The sequence below is a fragment of the Mustela lutreola genome, chromosome 3 (genome assembly GCF_030435805.1).
Source record: "Mustela lutreola isolate mMusLut2 chromosome 3, mMusLut2.pri, whole genome shotgun sequence".
Classification (NCBI taxonomy): domain Eukaryota; kingdom Metazoa; phylum Chordata; class Mammalia; order Carnivora; family Mustelidae; genus Mustela; species Mustela lutreola.
The window spans coordinates 38,738,978-38,758,433 of NC_081292.1; the positions used below are offsets into that span (position 1 = coordinate 38,738,978).

At 42.1% G+C, this 19,456-nt stretch overlaps 1 protein-coding gene across 3 annotated transcripts in view; it reads right to left on the reverse strand.

Moving 5' to 3' along the window:
• POP1 (POP1 homolog, ribonuclease P/MRP subunit) overlaps positions 1 to 19,456 on the reverse strand; it is a 38,847-nt gene that overhangs the window by 10,363 nt on the left and 9,028 nt on the right. For 2 of the 3 annotated variants that reach the window (XM_059165950.1, XM_059165948.1), the window contains exons 5-13: positions 17,853 to 18,101; positions 15,691 to 15,778; positions 15,083 to 15,270; positions 12,739 to 12,995; positions 12,515 to 12,614; positions 8,615 to 8,726; positions 7,930 to 8,049; positions 2,780 to 2,895; positions 541 to 732 (exon numbers count right to left, since the gene is read on the reverse strand). In XM_059165950.1, coding sequence (XP_059021933.1) covers positions 541 to 732; positions 2,780 to 2,895; positions 7,930 to 8,049; positions 8,615 to 8,726; positions 12,515 to 12,614; positions 12,739 to 12,995; positions 15,083 to 15,270; positions 15,691 to 15,778; positions 17,853 to 18,101 — 1,422 coding nt within the window. The remainder of the gene's footprint in view (positions 1 to 540; positions 733 to 2,779; positions 2,896 to 7,929; positions 8,050 to 8,614; positions 8,727 to 12,514; positions 12,615 to 12,738; positions 12,996 to 15,082; positions 15,271 to 15,690; positions 15,779 to 17,852; positions 18,102 to 19,456) is intronic. The other variant, XM_059165949.1, reaches the window with a different exon arrangement.

Consider the following 19,456-nt stretch of genomic DNA (forward strand, 5'->3'; position numbering starts at 1 on the left):
AGCTATCTCAGGGGCGCCTGGGTGGCTCAGTTGGTTAGGCATCTGCCTTTGGCTCAGGTCATGATCCCAGGCTCTTGGGATCAAGTCCCATGTCAGGCTCCCTGCCCAGTTTGTTACCACTACTATTCAAAAATCAAGACACTTCTGGGGTGCCTGGGTGGCTCAGTGGGTTAAGCCTCTGCCTTCGGCTCAAGTCATGATCTCAGGGTCCTGGGATCAAGCCCCCGCATTGGGCTCTCTGCTCAGCGGGAAGCCTGCTTCCCCTGCTCTCTCTCTGCCTACCTTGTGATCTCTGTCTGTCAAATAAAAATCAGGACATTTTCAAAATCTCAGAAATTCATACTGTGTCAGCCCAACTCTTATTAATGACAACCCGGCTCTGGGGACATTATGAAGTACCCTGGATCAGAATTATAGCTCCAAGGGTAGAAAAACAGCCCTCGATTTCTAAGTGGGGCATGCAGTGCGGAATACTTTCAGCATGTGGAATGGACTAGGAATGTATTTTACACTCTACAGTGGGAACGGAAAAGAACTTACAAATGGAATCCAGAAAGCCATGCCCCAGCCTTTGGGGAACAGGATGTCCCAGCCACTTCCCCAGCCTCGTCGGTCATCACCGGTCACCTTCCCTGGCTGCTGAATCAAAAGTATAGGTATCTTGGATTCCTGGGGACCTAGAACAAGCTGTGACCCGGGCACCAGCAATTCACTTCTTCTCCGGTTTAAATCCTAAAGCGGAAGAAAATCATTCAAGACAAACAACCCTAATTTTCTGGGAGATTCTACTGGCTCTCCTGATGAGCAGCTTTAGAAAGTTAAATGCTCTTTCAAAAAACAAGGGAAAAAAATGTTCTCAGTAAATAAATGGAAGCCATTTGAAATACATGGTATTCCTCCTTCAGTGATTTTCCTCTATACAAGTGTTTCGGTAGAAAATGCCAAATTATCTTAAATTTGAGCTACACTATACCAGATGATTCAAAGTTATATAATAACCCACATCCATTCTGCTAACTCTTATGTCAGGATTAATTTTGTATTTGGATGTTCAGTCCTTACATTTACTTTGGTTAAGGTTCGTTGTCAGGAGGTTTAAAAAAAAAAAAAAATGGTGGGTGACATAAACAAACAAACAAACAAAAAAAGGTACAAACAATAACTTCTCAAGGAGGGGTGACTGGGCAAACACTCTGGGGCGCTTGAGAAATTTTTTCACCAGGTCTTAAAGATTTAAAGATGCTATAAATTACTTGTTATGTGGACTGTAGGGAGTGGTGCACAACAGCCCCTCAGACTTGTCTTGCCGGCTGTAAAAAGAGATGAACGGGCAAGAGAGAGGCCTAGCACCCACAGGAAAGACTACACAAGAGACCGCCGCCACGCAGCCAGTCTGCCTCCTACCTCATGGATGCTCCTTGATCATGACCAAGTCCTGAGTAATCTTCTCACCTCTGGGCTGAGTTTCCACTACCATCTCTACATGGTGTTGATTCTAAAATATCCATCTCCTAGCCCCAGCTTTTCCTCCTGGGATCAAAACCCGTCTCCTGGGCATCTACTCCGACGGCGAAGTCCTGAGGACCTTCCAACTCAAGTTTATCCAGGACTGAATTCATCTTCCCTACAGCATCTGCTCTCCTCCTGTGTTCCCCACCTAGCTGGGGGACTGACTCACTCACTCATTCATCCATCCATTCACATGTCTGCTCTTCATTCATTGAATTCCAAATGTTTACTGAGTACATTTTATGTGACAAACACTCTTCTAGAACTTGGGAATACAGCAGTGATAAATCAGGCTCTGGGTCTCTTTTACCTGAAGTACTGAACTCAAGCTAGCCTCTTAGGAGCTAATTTACATGTCTCCTCCTTTCCCACTTCCCGCCATCCAATCCACTCCACCCACATGGTCTCAATTCAGGCCCCCCTCATGTCCTCAATTAAGGACTATTTGCAGGGTCTCTTTTAAGGCCATCCAACCACAAGCCCTCTCTTCAGTTCCTCTGCTGGAACCCCCATTCCTAGTCTAATCTACCTTCTACAGTGTTGCCGGGTGAAATGTGATCACGTCACAGCCCAGCTTCAAACCATCAGTGACGCCCTATGTCCTTTGCCCAAATCCTTTAAATACTTCAAGGTCTCTTATACTCTGAACCCTTTTACTTCTTCATCTCCTGCCCCACCCTCAACTCCAAGCTACTGACTCACTTAGAGATTCCTGAACACATCATCCTGGACCCTTGCACATGCTGGTCTCACTTCCAGCAGCCTTGGCTCCTGGCCCTCAAGAAGTCTGGTTTAAATCTGTCCACCCACCTAAGGGTCAGGTCAAACACCAGCTCCCCCATCCAGGAAGCTTTTCCCAACTTCCCTAGTCTGGGCTTAGTGTCCCTTCTTTGGGCTTCCTTTGACCCTGTACTTTCTCAAACACATCCTAGCCATCTAGCCCATCAATCTACTATAATCCCTGATCTGGGTAAGAGCTCAATCACTGTGAGATTAAAGATAGAACATTTAAGGGAAAAAGAAAATAAAAGAAAAACATATATTTAAATCGTGGAATTATCATTTTAAGAAAAAGTCTTCGTAGTAAATTTTTCTTGAGATTATTCTTCTCTAAGAACAGAAAAAAATCATAAGTAAGGCATCAATAAATTGAAAATAAAAGGGAGTCTATGGGATTCTCTAAAGGACGAAATAACTTTTACGGCATCTCGAGTGAGGAATTTCAACCTGTCTTCAGGACTTGACCAACAATCCTTACACCATTAGTTACCTGATCCGAGATTTTATTCTCTGTGACATTCTTACAGATAGCTTGGCTCCAAATAAAGCTATGCGCACAGTCCACAGGCACACCCTCCAGAAGCAGTTGTCTAACTTTCTCATTATCTAAGAGGGAAAAGAAAGAGCCTTCAAACTACATCCTTTAGATCAACGAAGTCAAACTCTCAACATTGCTGGTTGACCTTCTGTTACAAGAAAATATTTTGTAGGTGCTCACTTAACTTCTCTAGATGAATTTAGTTAACTAGAAATTAAGCTACTCCTATAGTTGGTTTCATAAAAGAGCAAAGGCTCCTAAACTTATTTTTTGACATGTATTTTTAATGTATAAGATATAAAGATCACAATCAGGTAAATAACTGCCTAATCCCACATTTAAGATAACCAAATTCTAGGAACCCCTGCACAGTGAACAATTTCTTTATAACACGCTAGGACAGTACAAGCCATATTTTAACTGTTCATTTAAGGGCTCTTTATATCATTCCTGTCCCAACAGCTGTGAGCCAATAGATACCAGCTTTTTCTTCTGCTCTATTATTTCAAGTCTCTTATAATCCTTTTCCATTCAACTGAATATTTATTCCTTCTGTAAAACATGTTTTTCTCATTCCTTTAAAATGAGCCTATTTTCTGTGAAATGTATTGTTTCATCCCTTTAAAGAAACTGCACCATGCAAAAAAGTACTCCAGTGGGAAAAAAAGGAGAAACTTTTTCAATTAGAAACACATATACTGATAGAAGAGATTTCCCACATGAAGTCATTGAAACACTAGGGGGAAAAAAATCTTCCAACTCTCTTTTATTGGACTGAAAAATTAAAAGAAAGAAAATCAGACAATTCATGAATTTTGGCTAAAGTCTAAACTACCTACACAGAAAGGTCACACTCAAAGGCACATACCTGCATGGGTCTGATGGCTGGAAAAAAATAAGGTGGAATCGACTGGCCCACAATGTGACAGATTTCAGGGGAGAGCAAAGATAGAGAAAATTACATTGATGTAAAGATCTGAGATCAAAGCTCCTTAAAGCAGAAACTGCTTCTAGTCCTCTATCTTCCTCATGGAAGATAATAACCAACAGCATCTTGAGTACCAATGCTGTGTATGTGAAAGTTCCCACGGCCTGTCTAGGAGCAAACGGGCTCCGTTTCAAACAGCCTCTGTCCACCCAGAATCGCTTTCCTGTGGAGAGCTGCCAACAATGTGAGTGTCAGAACTGGGACTCTACAAAAGACAGGGCTGAGCCTGAGGCTTGCAAAGGCACAAAAAAGATGCCCACAACTCCAAATATTCTAAAAAATAATAATAAATAAATAGATGAAACAAAGTAGGTAGGACATCCAGACAATGGAATATCAGTCAGTGTTAAAAAGAAATGAGCTACTGAGCCACGAAGAGACATGGAGGAACCTGAAATGCTTACTACAAAGTGAAAGAAGATATCTGAAAAGGCTACATACTGTATGATTCCAATGCGATGACATTCGAGAAAACACAACTATGAAGACAGTGAAAAGATCAAGGGCTGGGAGAGAGAGGGAGGAATAGGCAGAGCACAGATTTTTAGAGCAGTCAAACTATTTCATGATACTACGATGATGGACTCATGCTGTTCCAAATTTGTCAAATCCCACAGAATATAAAACACCAAGAGCGCACCCTGATGGAAACCGTGGACTTTGGGCGACAATGATGTGTCAGTGGAGGCTGTGTGTATGTGAGGGCAGGGGAATACAGGAACTTTCTATTCCTTCTACTCAACTTTGCTGTGAACCTAAAACTGTTCTAAAATATGAACTCTATTTAAAACATATCAGAGTATGCCTGAAGGCAAAGGGAAAGACCCTTTTAGGTCAAGAGTCTAGTACTGAGGGAAAAAGAATGTTACCAGCTGAGCCAGCATGTACCTAAGTGGGCCTAGAATGACAATTGATTCTGAATGGAATTCTAAATCCTTGACCCAAGACCCAAATAAAGAATACTTTCTTTCATACCAGGCAAAAGCCTTCTAATTCACTGCATAATTACAGAATAACTTAAAGGTTGAAGAAAATAGTTTTTCTTTCTTAAATGTATTTGAAGATGACCAAATTTTAAATTAAAACTTTCTTAATAAGTTTTCCTTAGGGAAGCAAAGGAAATTAAAGTTTGCCTCGTTTGGGAATCAAATAAACCAAAGTTAGTCTTCAAATTCACTCTATTCTAAATTAAACCTGCAGAACAGTTAAAAGAGACCAACTGAAGCTATGAGGGCTTTTTCTCCCAAGAGCAGAAATGGAGGAGTCAGTGCAAAATGACCAATAATTGGACACTTCATGAAGTCACCTGAGGCTCCGTGCTCTAAAGGTACTTGGAAAAGCTGTAAAAAGGGATGATCTCTCACCTATCCCTCTAAAGCCAACTCGATTCTTCCTGTGTTTTGGGTAGACACTATCGAAGAGTACATAAAGAGAAAGATTAAGGAGAATAAATCCTACAATGACAGTGCAACAGGAATTATATTTCAAAAATCTCACATGGAAAGCCAGTTACTTACATAGTGCAATGCTGTTGTTAAGTTGAAAAGATTTGCAAAAACAAATTAGTAATATTCAAATCAAAATCCAGGATCAAACGATCAAGTAAACTTCTTCAGCGCATCTGACAATATGCACCGCTACTTCAAGTTCTTCACCGAAAGACTATTTCCCTCCCTACAGTCTTGCTATTCTACTCCGAACACTTCTGACACTCAAACGTGCAGCCATTTTCCCGAGAGCAAGCAATCCTGCAACACGGGCTGGGTGTCCTACAATTCACACCAGTTCTGACACACCTTCCTGGAGATGGTGTCAGATCCCAGAGGTTAAGGACTCAGTCCCACAAGACTGCCCCTTCTTCAGATGCCAGTTGGAAGTCCCTGGTCTCCAATACCTCTGACCAGCTGGCTAGAAATTGGTCCCACCTATACGACCCCCTCCTCAAATTCAGTAATTGGCTAGAATGGCTCCCAGAACTCAAGAAAAGTTTACTGACTCCATTACTGTTTTGTTTTGCTTTGTTTTTTAATGAAAAGATTTAACTCGGCCAACAGCCAGATGGAAGAGAAACACGGGGTAAGTATGAGGGAACAAGGGAACAAGGAGGCCCTGGCCCTCTTCAAACTCACTGCCCTCCCAGCATCTTCAAGTGTTCAGCAAACGGGAAGTTCTCCAAACCCCAACTGTATAAGATTTTACACAGTCATAATCAAGTAGGCATGACCAATTAAATCATTGCCTGTTGACAATCAAACTCAATCTCTAACCCACCTCCCCCTCCCAGAGGCAGGTCTGGATGGGGCAGGGGTAGAAGTGTCTGAGAAAGTTCTAACGCTCTAACCTTGAGGTTGGTTCCCCTGGTTAACCAGCCCACCATCCTAGAGACTTTTTAACCTCATTAACATAAAAGTTGTGACTGAAAGGGGCTTTAATGAATAAGAAAAGACACTCCTTTAGCCTTTAAGGCTTTAAGGCTGTTATCACTTAGGGAATTACAAGGACTTTAGGAGCTCTATACCAAGAAAGGGGCAGCTGCACGAAGACCAAAATACATATTTCTTATTATATCGCAATATCACATTCATATACCCCTTCTTTTCAGAATCCTCAAATCCCCAGTACACACAAGACAGTTTGTCCTGCAAATAAGAAGGGCAAACCCTTCTTTGTGGTTTAAGTAGCACCAAAATTGGTCCATTTTGTCCAAGTTAAAATAGGCAGAGAACGACTTCAGATGTAGAAAGAGAAACTGGAAGTACATCAGAGAATTAAGTTTTCAATCATCATGACACCGAGACTTTTCCAAGGGATTAATCTTTTATTAATTGACCCGGCTCATCAAAGTCTATTTCTAACTTTAGTTTTAAGTTATCATCCTAGATGATATGTTACATCTATTAGTGATATTGTTATAATCCTAATTCCTCAAAAAGTTTAATTTTTTATGTAGCTCACATACCATTACTTCTTCAATGAAATTACCTAAAACAGGTTTTAATAAAATACAACAAGGACTACCAAGATGGTAGGCTCTTAAAGAAATTAAATCATATGTCTTAAGGTAGACTTTAATTTTCCTGGAACTGATTCATATGAAGATAAAAGCATTAAAAAGAATTTAACACGTAACTACCTCATTCCAAAAAGGGATCTGAGGCAGCAAGGGAAAGTAAGTGGAGTTGAAACTACAGCTTTAAGGCAATTAAGATAGTCAGTGTTTAATGCTCAGTCAACACTGCAACTTTGAGGGTTGCATCAGACAATAATGCCATTAAAAAAGAAAAGAGGCAACAACTCACTGAGTAATATCTGAGGCTCCATGATTAACTAACCTGCCGACAGAGCTTCAAACTCCTCTCATCCAACCCCCCTTTCATGTAAGGATCTGACAGACTAATTTGTTGCTCCTTTAATAAGCTATTAACTACATGTGGAGGTTAAAAAAAAAAACAAAACTGAAGTTATTACTACACATACCTGTATTTTTCCTCTCAAAATTCAGAAGGTAATTTTAATGATTCTTCCAATTCAGTATTTAAATGACAGTAAATACAACACGATATTATCACCATTGTTGAGAATCAGATCAGACTAAAATTTTAGCAGGCTCCTAACCACCATCTGATGCCACCCCACCCAACAACCTCCCACAGGCCACTCTACTGAGTCTAAACCAAGACTTCTTACCCTTCAGCACCTGGGATGGCCTTGCCAGGATTCGAACCTGGATCATCTGTATGGTCAGACAGAGGCTTCCAATGAGCACAAGACCAGCTGCGGGTGCAGATCCCTTCCTCACAATTAAAATTCTGAAATGCCAGGCATTTTCAGAGAACCCGGTTTGCAGAACGACAGGTTTTTACCAGATACTAAAAATAAAGAACTCAGGTGAAAAAAAAAAAAATGAACTTAAGGATAAGGCTACACGTCTCCTAGCTAAAAGACACTTCCATACACACCATCTCCTTTGGTTATAATCACCTTGAAAGGGAGGCAGGTAAAGATCACCCTAACTTTTTACAGATGAAGTCAATGCAGACCTGTCAGAACTCTTCTCATAGAACTAAACTACTCAAAATTGAAAGGAAAACCAGGAGTGTTCTAGAAACTTTACCTTGGCATTTTTCTGGATTGGGCAAAACTTTGGACCTCTTTGGAGGCAAATTTATTCGAGGATCCCCAACAGTCAGTCCCAAAATAGTACCGGATGGAATTTCTGCTGGTGATGTAATTCCTTTAACAAAAAACAAATAAAACCCAACCTTTTACAAAGTCATTCACAATATATACACTTGCTTGAATATTCAAATTTTTTAATAAAAATTGCTTCTTGGGCTAATTATTAAAAAACCTACATTCCTCTTTTGTCCCATTAATACTTGAAGAGAGTAAATTAACATTCATAGAGAGTAACATTTCTTACCAAAAACATTAAGTTAACATAACAGATTATTTTACAACATGGACATGTAGATTTCCATTAGTGATAACTACAGTAGCTTCACACACAAACGTAATTGTGTACGGATAAGTAGAGACCTTCGTTTCAGTACCTGAGCTATGTGTTTACCTATCATATCAGAATGCCAGTTATTTGGCATATTAACATAAACTCAGAGTTTCCTAATTCACTGAGTCAGGCACCACTCTTCCATGTTCTCTTGCTGTATTATGACAAGGAGTTCCAAGTTAAAAAGCACTGCTCCATGTAGTTAGCTCAACTGTAAAACACTCTTTTAATGCACTTCCCACTCCTCCCTCCGTCCCCAAACCACCCGGTCAGTCTTCCCTCTGAATACCTCCCAACAACTCAAAAATGGCTTCTTGTCTGTGATGAAGGGAAACGCTATCAGGATTCTTACAGGTTTCAATCCACCAGTGGTGAGGTGTCTTCTCCGTGTCTTCTCCCTCCTGAAAAATAACAACTCCTATTCACCAGAGAAATGATGAATCAGACTTGATCATTGTTAGGGCTGAGATTCGTAGACAACTGCTCCCCTGTTTAACACACTAATTCATACCAACCTAAGTGCTCTTCTAATCAGAGGCATGGACATAGCATTACACTTCTCTCAAGATTTCACACACTAAAAACCACACCTATGGTTTTCAGAGAGACACCTGTGTTCTTCTCTCAGCACACTACTGAGGAAAGAGGCCTGCCCCTTGCTCCTCTCCCACTACTGCCAACTTCATACCAATTTAAGCAATAAGACTTTCCCCACAAAAAGAAACACCAAACCTACACAGTCTGAAGAAATCTTTGGTAAAAGGATATCTTACAATTGCTTTATTCCTAGAAACTTCAAATAAGATACACAAGTCTTCTACTTGTATTTTTCCCAGATAGAATGAGGAATTGAGCAAGGTTTCAAAAATCATCTCAGCGGTACTTGGCTGGCTCAGTCAGAAGAGACTGAAACTCTTAATATCAGGGTCATGAGTTTGAGCTCTATGCTAGTACAGAGATTACTTACATGAATAAAAATATAAGAACCTGGGGTGCCTGGGTGGCTCAGTCAGTTAAGCATCTGCCTTTGGTTTGGGTTGTGATCCCAGGGTCCTAGGATTGAGCCCCGTCTCGGGCCCCAAGCCCAGCGGAGAGCCTGCTTCTCCTTCCCCACCCTGGTTCATGCTGTTGCTATCTCTGTCTCTCAAATAAATAAATAAAATCTAAATAAATAAATAAATAATTTGAAAAAAGAAAAAAGAAAACCAAAAAGCACCTCCTTACCAGGTGCACACAGAGCACAAGACTTACAGCCATGATTCATACGGAAGTTCACTGAAGTAGGACGTGCTCCTACAGATTCTATGGAAGCAACCTGTTAACATACAAGCTATTTATGTCACTCAGATAGCATAGCTTATTGGTTTAAAACACAGGCTCCGGAACCAAACTTCTCAGGTTCAAATCCTCCCTGAGCGACTTACGAGCTGGAATGGAGCCCCTCCTCTGTGCTAAAAACTGGGGGACAGAGTCCTTGCCCTCACCAAGTTCAATATGAACATCGCCTAAGTACACAAGCAAATCTAAACATATAAACTGAGAAATGTACAAAATGCAATGAAATACAATATAATTGATTTCATTTAACTTGAGGGTCAGGAAGGGATTCCAGAGAGAAATGAGATGAAGGCTGAAATCTGAAGACTAAGGAAGGTTTACCAAGCAAAGAGGGTGCGAGGACAGAACATTTGGCCAGGTAGGAAGAAAGGAGGTGTGAAGGCTTTAAGGGAGCGGAGACCTGACATATTCCAGGACCTGAGAGAAGGACAGCACAGCTGAGCTGCAGTGCGGAGAGACAGAGCCAGAGGCAGGAAGCCACGAGAGCACGCAGTCACATGAATGACCACAAATACAGTAAGAAGCTACTCAATAGCTTTAGATCGGGAAATGACAATATATGAACCAACTGGTAAGAGACCATTCTGTTCCCTGTGTGGAGGCTGTGGTGAAAGGAAGGAAGAGCAGAGGAAGTGAGGAAGCTGCTTCGGTGAGACACACTGGTTGAGGCCGGTGTAGAAGCAGAGAGAGAGAGAGAAGTAGCTTTTGATTTTTAAAGTATTTTTCTTCTAACAGCTCAAAATCTGTTCCCACCTACATCTTGTCTAACCACATGAACTCTGTGGGAGGCCCCGGCACGCAAGGGTCAGCTGTGCTAACACAAGGAAACAAACCAAATCTGAACCTGGAGCGTCTGATTCCTAACCTCGTTGCTCTTCTCTAGACCTGCAGGGGCAACTTGGTAGCCACCAGCCACAGAGATCTATTTTTATTTAATTTCTAGGTAATTAAAATTCAATGAAGGTACAAATTCAGCTCCTCAGTCACACCAGCCACATCTCAAGTGCTCAAGAGCTACATGGGCTAACAGCTACCACACTCGGCGCACCCTTGCCGAAAGCTGGACAGGGCCACGCTAGACATACTGCTCTTAACCTTTTCGGGACCACAGACCTTTAAAACTAGCCCCAGAGAGCCTTCTTACATTGCTGGAGGGAATGCAAGCTAGTGCAGCCACTCTGGAAAAGAGCATGGAGGTTCCCCAAAACGTTAAAAATAGAGCTATGACCCAGCAATCGCACTACTGGGTATTTACCCTAAAGATACAAATGTAGTGATCCGAAGGGGCATGTGAAGCCGAATGTTTATAGCAGCAATGTCCACAATAGCCAAACTATGGAAAGAGCCCAGATGTCCATCAACAGGTGAACAGGTAAAGAAGATGTGATATAAATATACAATGGAGGGGCGCCTGGGTGGCTCAGTGGGTTAAAGCCTCTGCCTTCAGCTCAGATCACGATCCCAGGGTCCTGGGATCGAGCCCTGCATCAGGCTCTCTGCCCAGCAGAGAGCCTGCCCCCACCCCTTTGTCTGCCTCGCTGCCTACTTGTGATATCTGTCTGTCAAATAAATAAATAAAATCTTTAAAAAAATACACACACACACACACAATGGACTAATATGCAGCCATCAAAAACCTGAAATCTTGCCATTTGTAACAATACGGATAGAACTAGAGTATGTTATGATAAATCAGTCACTTATGATATGATAAATCAGTGAAATCAGTCACTCAAAGAAAGTCAAATACCATACGATTTCACTCATGTGGAATGAGTGGAATATTCCATTCATGTGGAATAAGAAACAAAACAGAGGATCAGGGGCACCTGGGTGGCTCAGTGGGTTAAGCCACTGCCTTCGGCTCGGGTCATGATCTCGGGGTCCTGGGATCGAGTCCCGCATCAGGCTCTCTGCTCAGTGGGGAGCCTGCTTCCCTCTCTCTCTCTGCCTGCCTCTCAGTCTACTTGTGATTTCTCTCTGTCAAATAAATAAGTAAAATCTTTAAAAAAAAAACAAAAACAAAAACAGGGATGCCTGGGTGGCTCAGTTGGTTAAGCAGCTGCCTTCGGCTCAGGTCATGATCCCAGCATCCTGGGATCGAGTCCCACATCGGGCTCCTTGCTCCACAGGGAGCCTGCTTCTCCCTCTGACTCTGCCTTCCACTCTGTCTGCCTGTGCTCGCTCCCGCTCTCTCTCTGACAAATAAATAAATAAAATCTTTAAAAAACAAAACAAAACAAAAACAAAAACAAAAAAAAACAGAGGATCAGAAGGGAAGGGAGGGAAAAATAAAACAAGATGAAATGAGAGAGGGAGACAAACTGTAAGAGACTCTTAATCATAGGAAACAAACTGAGGGTTGTTGGAGGGGAGGTGGGGGGATGGGGTGATGACCATTAAGGAGGGCACGTGATATAATGAGCACTAGGTGTTCTGTAAAACTGATGAATCACTGAACTCTGCCTCTGAAACTAACAATACACTGTGTTAAATGAATTTAAATTAAAAAAAAAACAAATAGCCCCAGAAAATATGCACCACACAAGTACAAACAAACAAAAAATGGCACAGAATTTTACTAACTTTAAGGGCTATGTTACCCACAAAACTCACAAAACTCACCATCTACATGGATAGTCTGCATTTAATAAGAACAAGTCTGTTTACTTATTAGATTCACTGAGATCTGTTCTTCTAGAAGTGGAAGGTGACCAAGTCTTTGATAAGAAGCAGAGACAGAGAAAGAAACATTTATAGGCCGTGGCCCCAAACGGTACCGAAATATGTTAGGTCTCACAAATTTGCTAAGAAGGACATGAGTGGAATAAAGCACCACAGTCGCATTTACTCTCACGGTCTGGACAGAAGCGGCCTTCAGTGCCTCGGTCAGGATGGAGTGGGAAAGCGGACCAATCAACCGGAGCCTGTTCATCTCCATCGTCAAATCACTGAAAGAGAGAAAAGGTCTCGAGATGGAAACGTCCACCGTACACAATGTCTGAGCCACTGGTGAAAACAGAGCAAGTCTTCACTAAAACTATTCAGTGGGTTCAGAGCGAATCCAGCCTGTACCTGATTATAATGCCTGTGGCTGCGGAGATCCAAGAAGATGGCTGGTGTGGGTCTCTAGTTCCGTCACCGATGACTTTTTTAACAGGTTTAGCATTTTCTCCATCATCTTTCCGTTTTCTTTTCTTGCCAATTTTCTCATCAGGCAGTTCAGTTTGGCTTTTTTCTTCGGATGTTGTCAGCAGGGGGCCGGGGGTGCAGATGGTGGGTTTGATGGGTTCCACACACTGGCACGCTGCTTTGAGTTCCTCTAAAATATCCTAAGGAAATATTGAGACACTTCAGGGGGTTTAGTTCATATGATTTTTTATTCCCTTTAAAAAATTTACATCTTGGGGTGCCTGGGTGGCTCAGTGGGTTAAAGCCTCTGCCTTTGGCTCAGGTCATGATCCCAGAGTCCTGGGATCGAGCCCCACATCAGGTCCTCTGCTCAGAGAAGAACCTGCTTCCTCCTCTCTCTCTCTGCCTGCCTCTCTCCCTACTTGTGATCTCTGTCTGTCAAATAAATAAATAAAATCTTTTTAAAAAATAAATAAATAAATAATAATAATAAATAAAAAATTTACATCTTTATCCCTTTACAAATTAAATGAAATTCACCATCATCAAAAAGCTTTTGGGGCGCCTGAGTGGCTCAGTCGTTAAGTGTCTACCTACAGCTCAGGTCCTGATCCCAAGGTCCTGGGATGGAGCCCTGCATTGGGCTCCCTGCTCAGTGGGAAGCCTACTTCTCCCTCTCCCACATAAGCCCCCTGCTTGTGTTCCCTCTCTTGCTGTGTCTCACTCTATCAAATAAATAAAATCTTAAAAAAAAAAAAAAAGCTCTTTTGTTGCTTCTAAACATGGCATGGCATTTGAAACAAAAAAGCTCCTAAGTGTCAGAGGCGCCTGGGTGGCTCAGTTGGTTACACCTCTGTCTTAGGCTTGGGTCATGATCCCAGGGTTCTGGGATTGAGTCCCGCCTGATTGTGCACTTCTCTGTCAAATAAATAAATAACATCTTGGGACACCTGGGTGGCTCGGTTGGTCAAAATCCCACAGTCTTGGGATCAAGTCCTGCATGGGCTCCTTGTTCAACAGGGAACCTGCTTCTCCCTTTGCCTGCCTCTCCCTCTACTTGCGCTCTCTCTCTCTGACCAAAAAAAAAGAAAGAAAGAAAGAAAAAATCTTAAATAAATAAAATCTTTTTAAAAAACCAAACTCCTGGGCGCCTGGGTGGCTCAGTGGGTTAAGCCACTGCCTTCGGCTCAGGTCATGATCTCAGGGTCCTGGGATCGAGTCCCGCATCGGGCTCTCTGCTTAGCAGGGAGCCTGCTTCCTTCTCTCTCTCTCTCTCTGCCTGCCTCTCAGTGTACTTGTAATTTCTCTCTGTCAAATAAATAAATAAATAAAATCTTAAAAAAAAAAAACAACCAAACTCCTGGGGCGCCTGGGTGGCTCAGTGGGTTAAGCCGCTGCCTTCGGCTCGGGTCATGATCTCAGGGTCCTGGGATCGAGTCCCGCATCGGGCTCTCTGCTCGGCAGGGAGCCTGCTTCCCTCTCTCTCTGCCTGCCTCTCCATCTACTTGTGATTTCTCTCTGTCAAATAAATTAATAAAATCTTTAAAAAAAAAATAAATAAATAAAAAATAAAAAATAAAAAACCAAACTCCTAAGTTTGTGAAGGTTAATGAAAGAGTAATGAAAACAACATGACTACTCTGAACAGTTAACATTTTTTTGAAAATGAGGTTAAAGAGAAAATTTACGGCTTACCATATGAAACCAGTGAATAGACCAAAAAAAAAAGATTAACAGAGATTAAAAATCATCAGACTTACTTAAAACAGCTACTCCTCATCAAAGAGGCTCTGACAAGCACATAGATACCAGTGAATTCAGTCATCATGGGAGCATCAGACCAAATGCAGCCCTTCAAGCCACTATTTATTCAGTGGGTCTTTATCTCTACTTTTGCATATGGTTTACCAAAACGTAAAAGGTCAAGATTTGCTTCGTTTCATATTCACATAACATTTTTTTCCCTCTATTCAAATACCAAGCTATCCACCCAACTTTTATACTACTTAAACTTCCAAAGCACTGATTTCAATGGTAATTAAGAATGCAGTAATAGGGGCACCTGGGCGGCTCAGTCATTAAGCATCTGCCTTAGACTCAGGCCATGATCACAGGGTCCTGGAATCAAGCCCCACATCGGGCTCCCTGCTCAGCGGGAAGCCTGCTTCTCCCTCTCCCACTCTCCCTGCTTGCATTTCCTCTCTCACTCTGTCAAATAAATAAAATCTTAAAAAAAGAAAAAGAATGCAGTAACAGAGTTGTGAGGAAATCATCTCAAGGATTATACCTGTTTAAGCGTTGGATGAAGCCAGATCCACAACTGCCTGCTCTCAGAAGTGTGACTGGGGGTCCTCTCAGACTTCCAAATAAACGTGACAGGCCCCAGCATCTCTCGAGGGTATCTGTTTGCCCGATAGAGCAGGACACTTCCTTGGCACTTCCCAGACAGGCAGTGAACTGCCGCGAAAGTCAGTCCTGATGTAAACAAAGACAACACGTAACACGTCATGATCTCGGTGCTTAGATGGCGGTGCTATCGCTCAATTGCCACACTGTTTCTTGTTGTCTATCTCCCTGAGGGATGAGGTTTGCTTTTGATCACTGCATAGATCAAAGCCTGGCACACGGTAAGTTCTCAATAAACAGTGAATGAATGATTTGAAGAGGTTTCTGCCTGACTGAAGTCACTCCACCCGAACAATGGCTCTCTCACTTAACACCTGACAACGTTAGAAATGATCTGAAACAACCCCTACTTCTCTAACATTAACACGCTCCTTGGGAACAAGAACTCTCGCATTTTGATATATGTTTAAATTCCAAAAAGCTTCCTTGCTAGGGATATGAGTAAATACTCAAAGACTAAAATAGTGCTCAGCTTTGAAAAAGGTTTACCTGCATCTATGCTACACATCGGAGAAAGAGCCTTCAGGATTTCTTCCTCTTTGCCCTTCAACTCCAAACAACAGTAGTAGGATAAATCCTGCACAGAGGGAGAGACATAATTAAATACTCAGGAAAGGACATGGGGGAAAACTGTGAGAAGCCAAAGGCCACATCAGAAAAACTTCCACAGGTCCATGACACAGACCAAATTGCTAAAGCTATCATTTCATAAATCAAAATCTGAAATCTGTCTATTCCTAGCACATTAGCAAATATTCTTTTTTTTTTTTAAGATTTTATTTATTTATTTTATAGACAGAGATCACAAGTAGGCAGAGAGGCAGGCAGAGAGAGAGGAGGAAGCGGCTCCCTGCTAAGCAGAGAGCCCGATGCAGGGCTCAATCCCAGGACCTTGGGATCATGATCAGAGCCGAAGGCAGAGGTTTTAACCCACTGAGCCACCCAGGCACCCCAAATATTCTTAAACCAATCTTAAGCAAAGTCAAAATGAATTTTCATTTAAAATGTTAAGTTACGGTATCCTTGTCAGAAAGAATATCTGTGAGTGCTCCTAGCTGGCTCAAATGCCCACTGTTGGATAAACAGATAAACAAGATGGGAGTATCACATACAACGCAGTACTATTCAGCCTCAAACATGAGGAAATTCCAACACATGAGACGACATGGCTGAACCTTGAAGACATTATGTTAAGTGAAATAAGTCAGTCTCAAAAGGATAAATATTGTGTGATTCTACTTATATGAGGCATCTAGAATGGTCAAATTCCTAGCGACAGAAAGTAGAATGGTGGTTGCTGGGAGCAAGAGGGTGGGCAACGGGGAGTTACTGTTTAACAGGGGTAGTTTCATTTTGAGAAGATGAGAAAGATCTGGAGATGGACGGTGGCCATAGTTACACAACAACAGGACTACGGTTAATGCCACAGGAGTACGCACTTAATTAAAGGGCGTGCCTGGCTGTCTCATTCTGTAGGGCATGCAACTCTTGATCTGAGGGTTGTAAGCTCAAGCCCCATGTTGGGTATAAAGATTATTTAAAAAACAAAATCTTGGGGCGCCTGTGTGGCTCAGTTGGTTAGGCATTGGCCTTCGGTTCAGGTCATGATCCCAGGTTCCTGGGATCAAGCTCTACATCAGGCTCCTGGCTCGGCAGGAAGCCAGCTTCTCTCTCTCCACTCCCCCTGCTTGTTTTCCCTCTCTTGCTCTGCCTCTCTCTGTCAAAATAAAAAAAACAAAAACCTTAAAAAAGAAAGTAATTAAAGTGTACAAATTTGATGTTATACACATTTAACCACAATTTTTTAAAGGTTCTTATATTGATTATTTTGCTATATTGCTCTCCAGATCTTGGTATCAAAGAATCACAGTATCAATGGCTTTCAAAACTTGGTCAAGGCTTCCAATTATGGAATGAACAGGTCACGGGGCTAAAAGGCACAACAAAGAATACAGTCAATGATACTGTAATAGCATTGTGTGGTGACAGATGGCAGCTATGCTGCGGTGAGTGTGGCATAACAGAGAGAAGCAGAATCACTGTTGTACACCTGTGACTCATTAAGACTATGTGTCAACTACACTCAGATAAAAAAGTTAAAAAAAAAAAATCTGGCCAAGGTCACCCTGCCATTGAAAGATCCTCTGCCTAGAGGAGATTTCTAAATATTTACTGGGAGAGAGAAAGCAATTTGTTAGCAACTGGGATAGGGGAGAGGGACAAGATTAATACTACCACCAGCTCTACAACAAACTGTCCTCTCAAAGAATTTGGAACAAACTTCCCAGCATCCCACTGAATCATAAGCATCCAGAGCAGCATTTTGAACATAGCTCTAAGGGCACACAAATATTTGGTGTGGAGCAATGACTTCTAAATGAATCAGTACTGAAGAAATCTCAAATGTGACCACCAAGACCCTGCAGGACCTGGTTCCTCCTTATTTTTCCCAAACTAACCTCCCCTTCACGTTATCTTCAATCCCACTCTCTTCGTCTTAATCACACCGAATTTATTTCCGTTATTCCGTCTTACCTGACTTCCTCTGCCTCCCCGACTCTCCCACTGTCTTACCCCTTAGGATTGAGCCCAGACATCACTTCCATTTTGTCGAAACAAATCGAAAAAGAAACGCAGCCGGAAGCACACACCTGAAGGAGGCAGCGGTTTGTCATGGCTCGGTAGCAGGCTCTGTGGCTCTTCACCGTCGGCCTCTCCCCCAGACAGTAGCCCCACTTCTTGACCATGTGAAACCGCTTGGCGTGCCAGATGTGAGTCTCCAACCATATGTTCTTCTTTTGTCTACGGTTGAATTCTAGCACCCGGTTTTTGTGGCATCTTCGAGCTTTATGGCATTTATTCTTTGAATGTTCTTTTTTCTGATGTACTGCTTTCTCGGCCTGCGGTTTCAAGGACAGAGGCAGATCCTACTTTGTAACAGTCTCAAAACAAAGTTATGTGTGAGGAATTCAAACGACTAGCTTTAGATTAGGTAGACTCCATTAGTACGCTTAATTTTTTTTTAAAGATTTTATTTGAGAGAGACAGAGCACAAGTAGGGGTAGGAGCAGAGGAAGATGGGGAAACAGACTCCCCGCTGAGCAGGGCACCCGACACGGGGCTCAATTCCAGGACATGGAGATCATGACTTAAACCGAAGGCAGATGCTTAACCCACTGAGCCACCCAGGCACCCCAGTATGCTTATTTTTTTAACTTGGTTATCTCTCCAAAGAGCAGAAGGGGAGGCAACAGAATGAAGACCTCAGAGATGGGCAAACTTAGAGAGGAAGCCCAGTCCTATCACTAACTGGGCAAGCTTCGTGGACTATGAGGATTAGAATATTTATAAAAGGCTCCACACAATAACACAAGCTTACTGTGGCTATTCATTGAAAGAGCAAGACAACAGTGAGATGCTAGCTTTTTTGTTATTGGGCTTTTAACCTCTGAGATTAGAACGAAACTCAAAACATAGGATGAAAAATATCAAGCGAGGAAAACCTATATATTTCACATTGGCTAGGTCCCGAGAGACAAATGCCAAACCTGATCACTAGGAAACAAACCTTACTTTATGTCTAGAAAGCACAAAATCCCTGTTCAGTTTTCACTCTTAATCTCCTTCATAGCAGAGCAAAACTTTCAGGCGGGGGGGAAACAAGCCCCAAAACTCTTCCCCTTTAGTCTGCGGATCTCTTAGGATAAAGAGTTTATGTTGATGAACTCTAACCCCACCACCAGAATAATACCAGTTCAGAGAAGGTGTTCCATGGAGAACTTTTGAATCAACTAGCAGAGACATGAGTAGCCTAGACATCTGACAATGCCCAACCCAAGGATTTTGGTGAAGCTGAAAACAACTAGACTTGAATGACAAACCCTAGTGTCAGGTTTTCGATGTTAAAAAACTCAAAAGGCAAATACCAGACACTGATGCTTTTTTCTCTTACCCTTCCAACTTTGAGCTGGCCACACTCCCAAAATACAGAATTAAAATCGCTTATTTGGTAAGGTTAGGATTTTATTTTAAATCTGGCAGGGGACCATCAACTATTTAATGCCATTAGAAGGGCTTCCAACCTGAAAATAAAAAAAAAAGGGGGGGCTTCCAAATAGTATGTGTAATATCCAAATGCCCGCTAATTAGATAGCAAGGGGTAGGGGAGGAACCATGATTAAATCAAAATATGCAAAATGAGCACTTTGCTTTTTTCATTTTAACTCTATTAGGTTAGCAGTTCTCAATTTTTTTT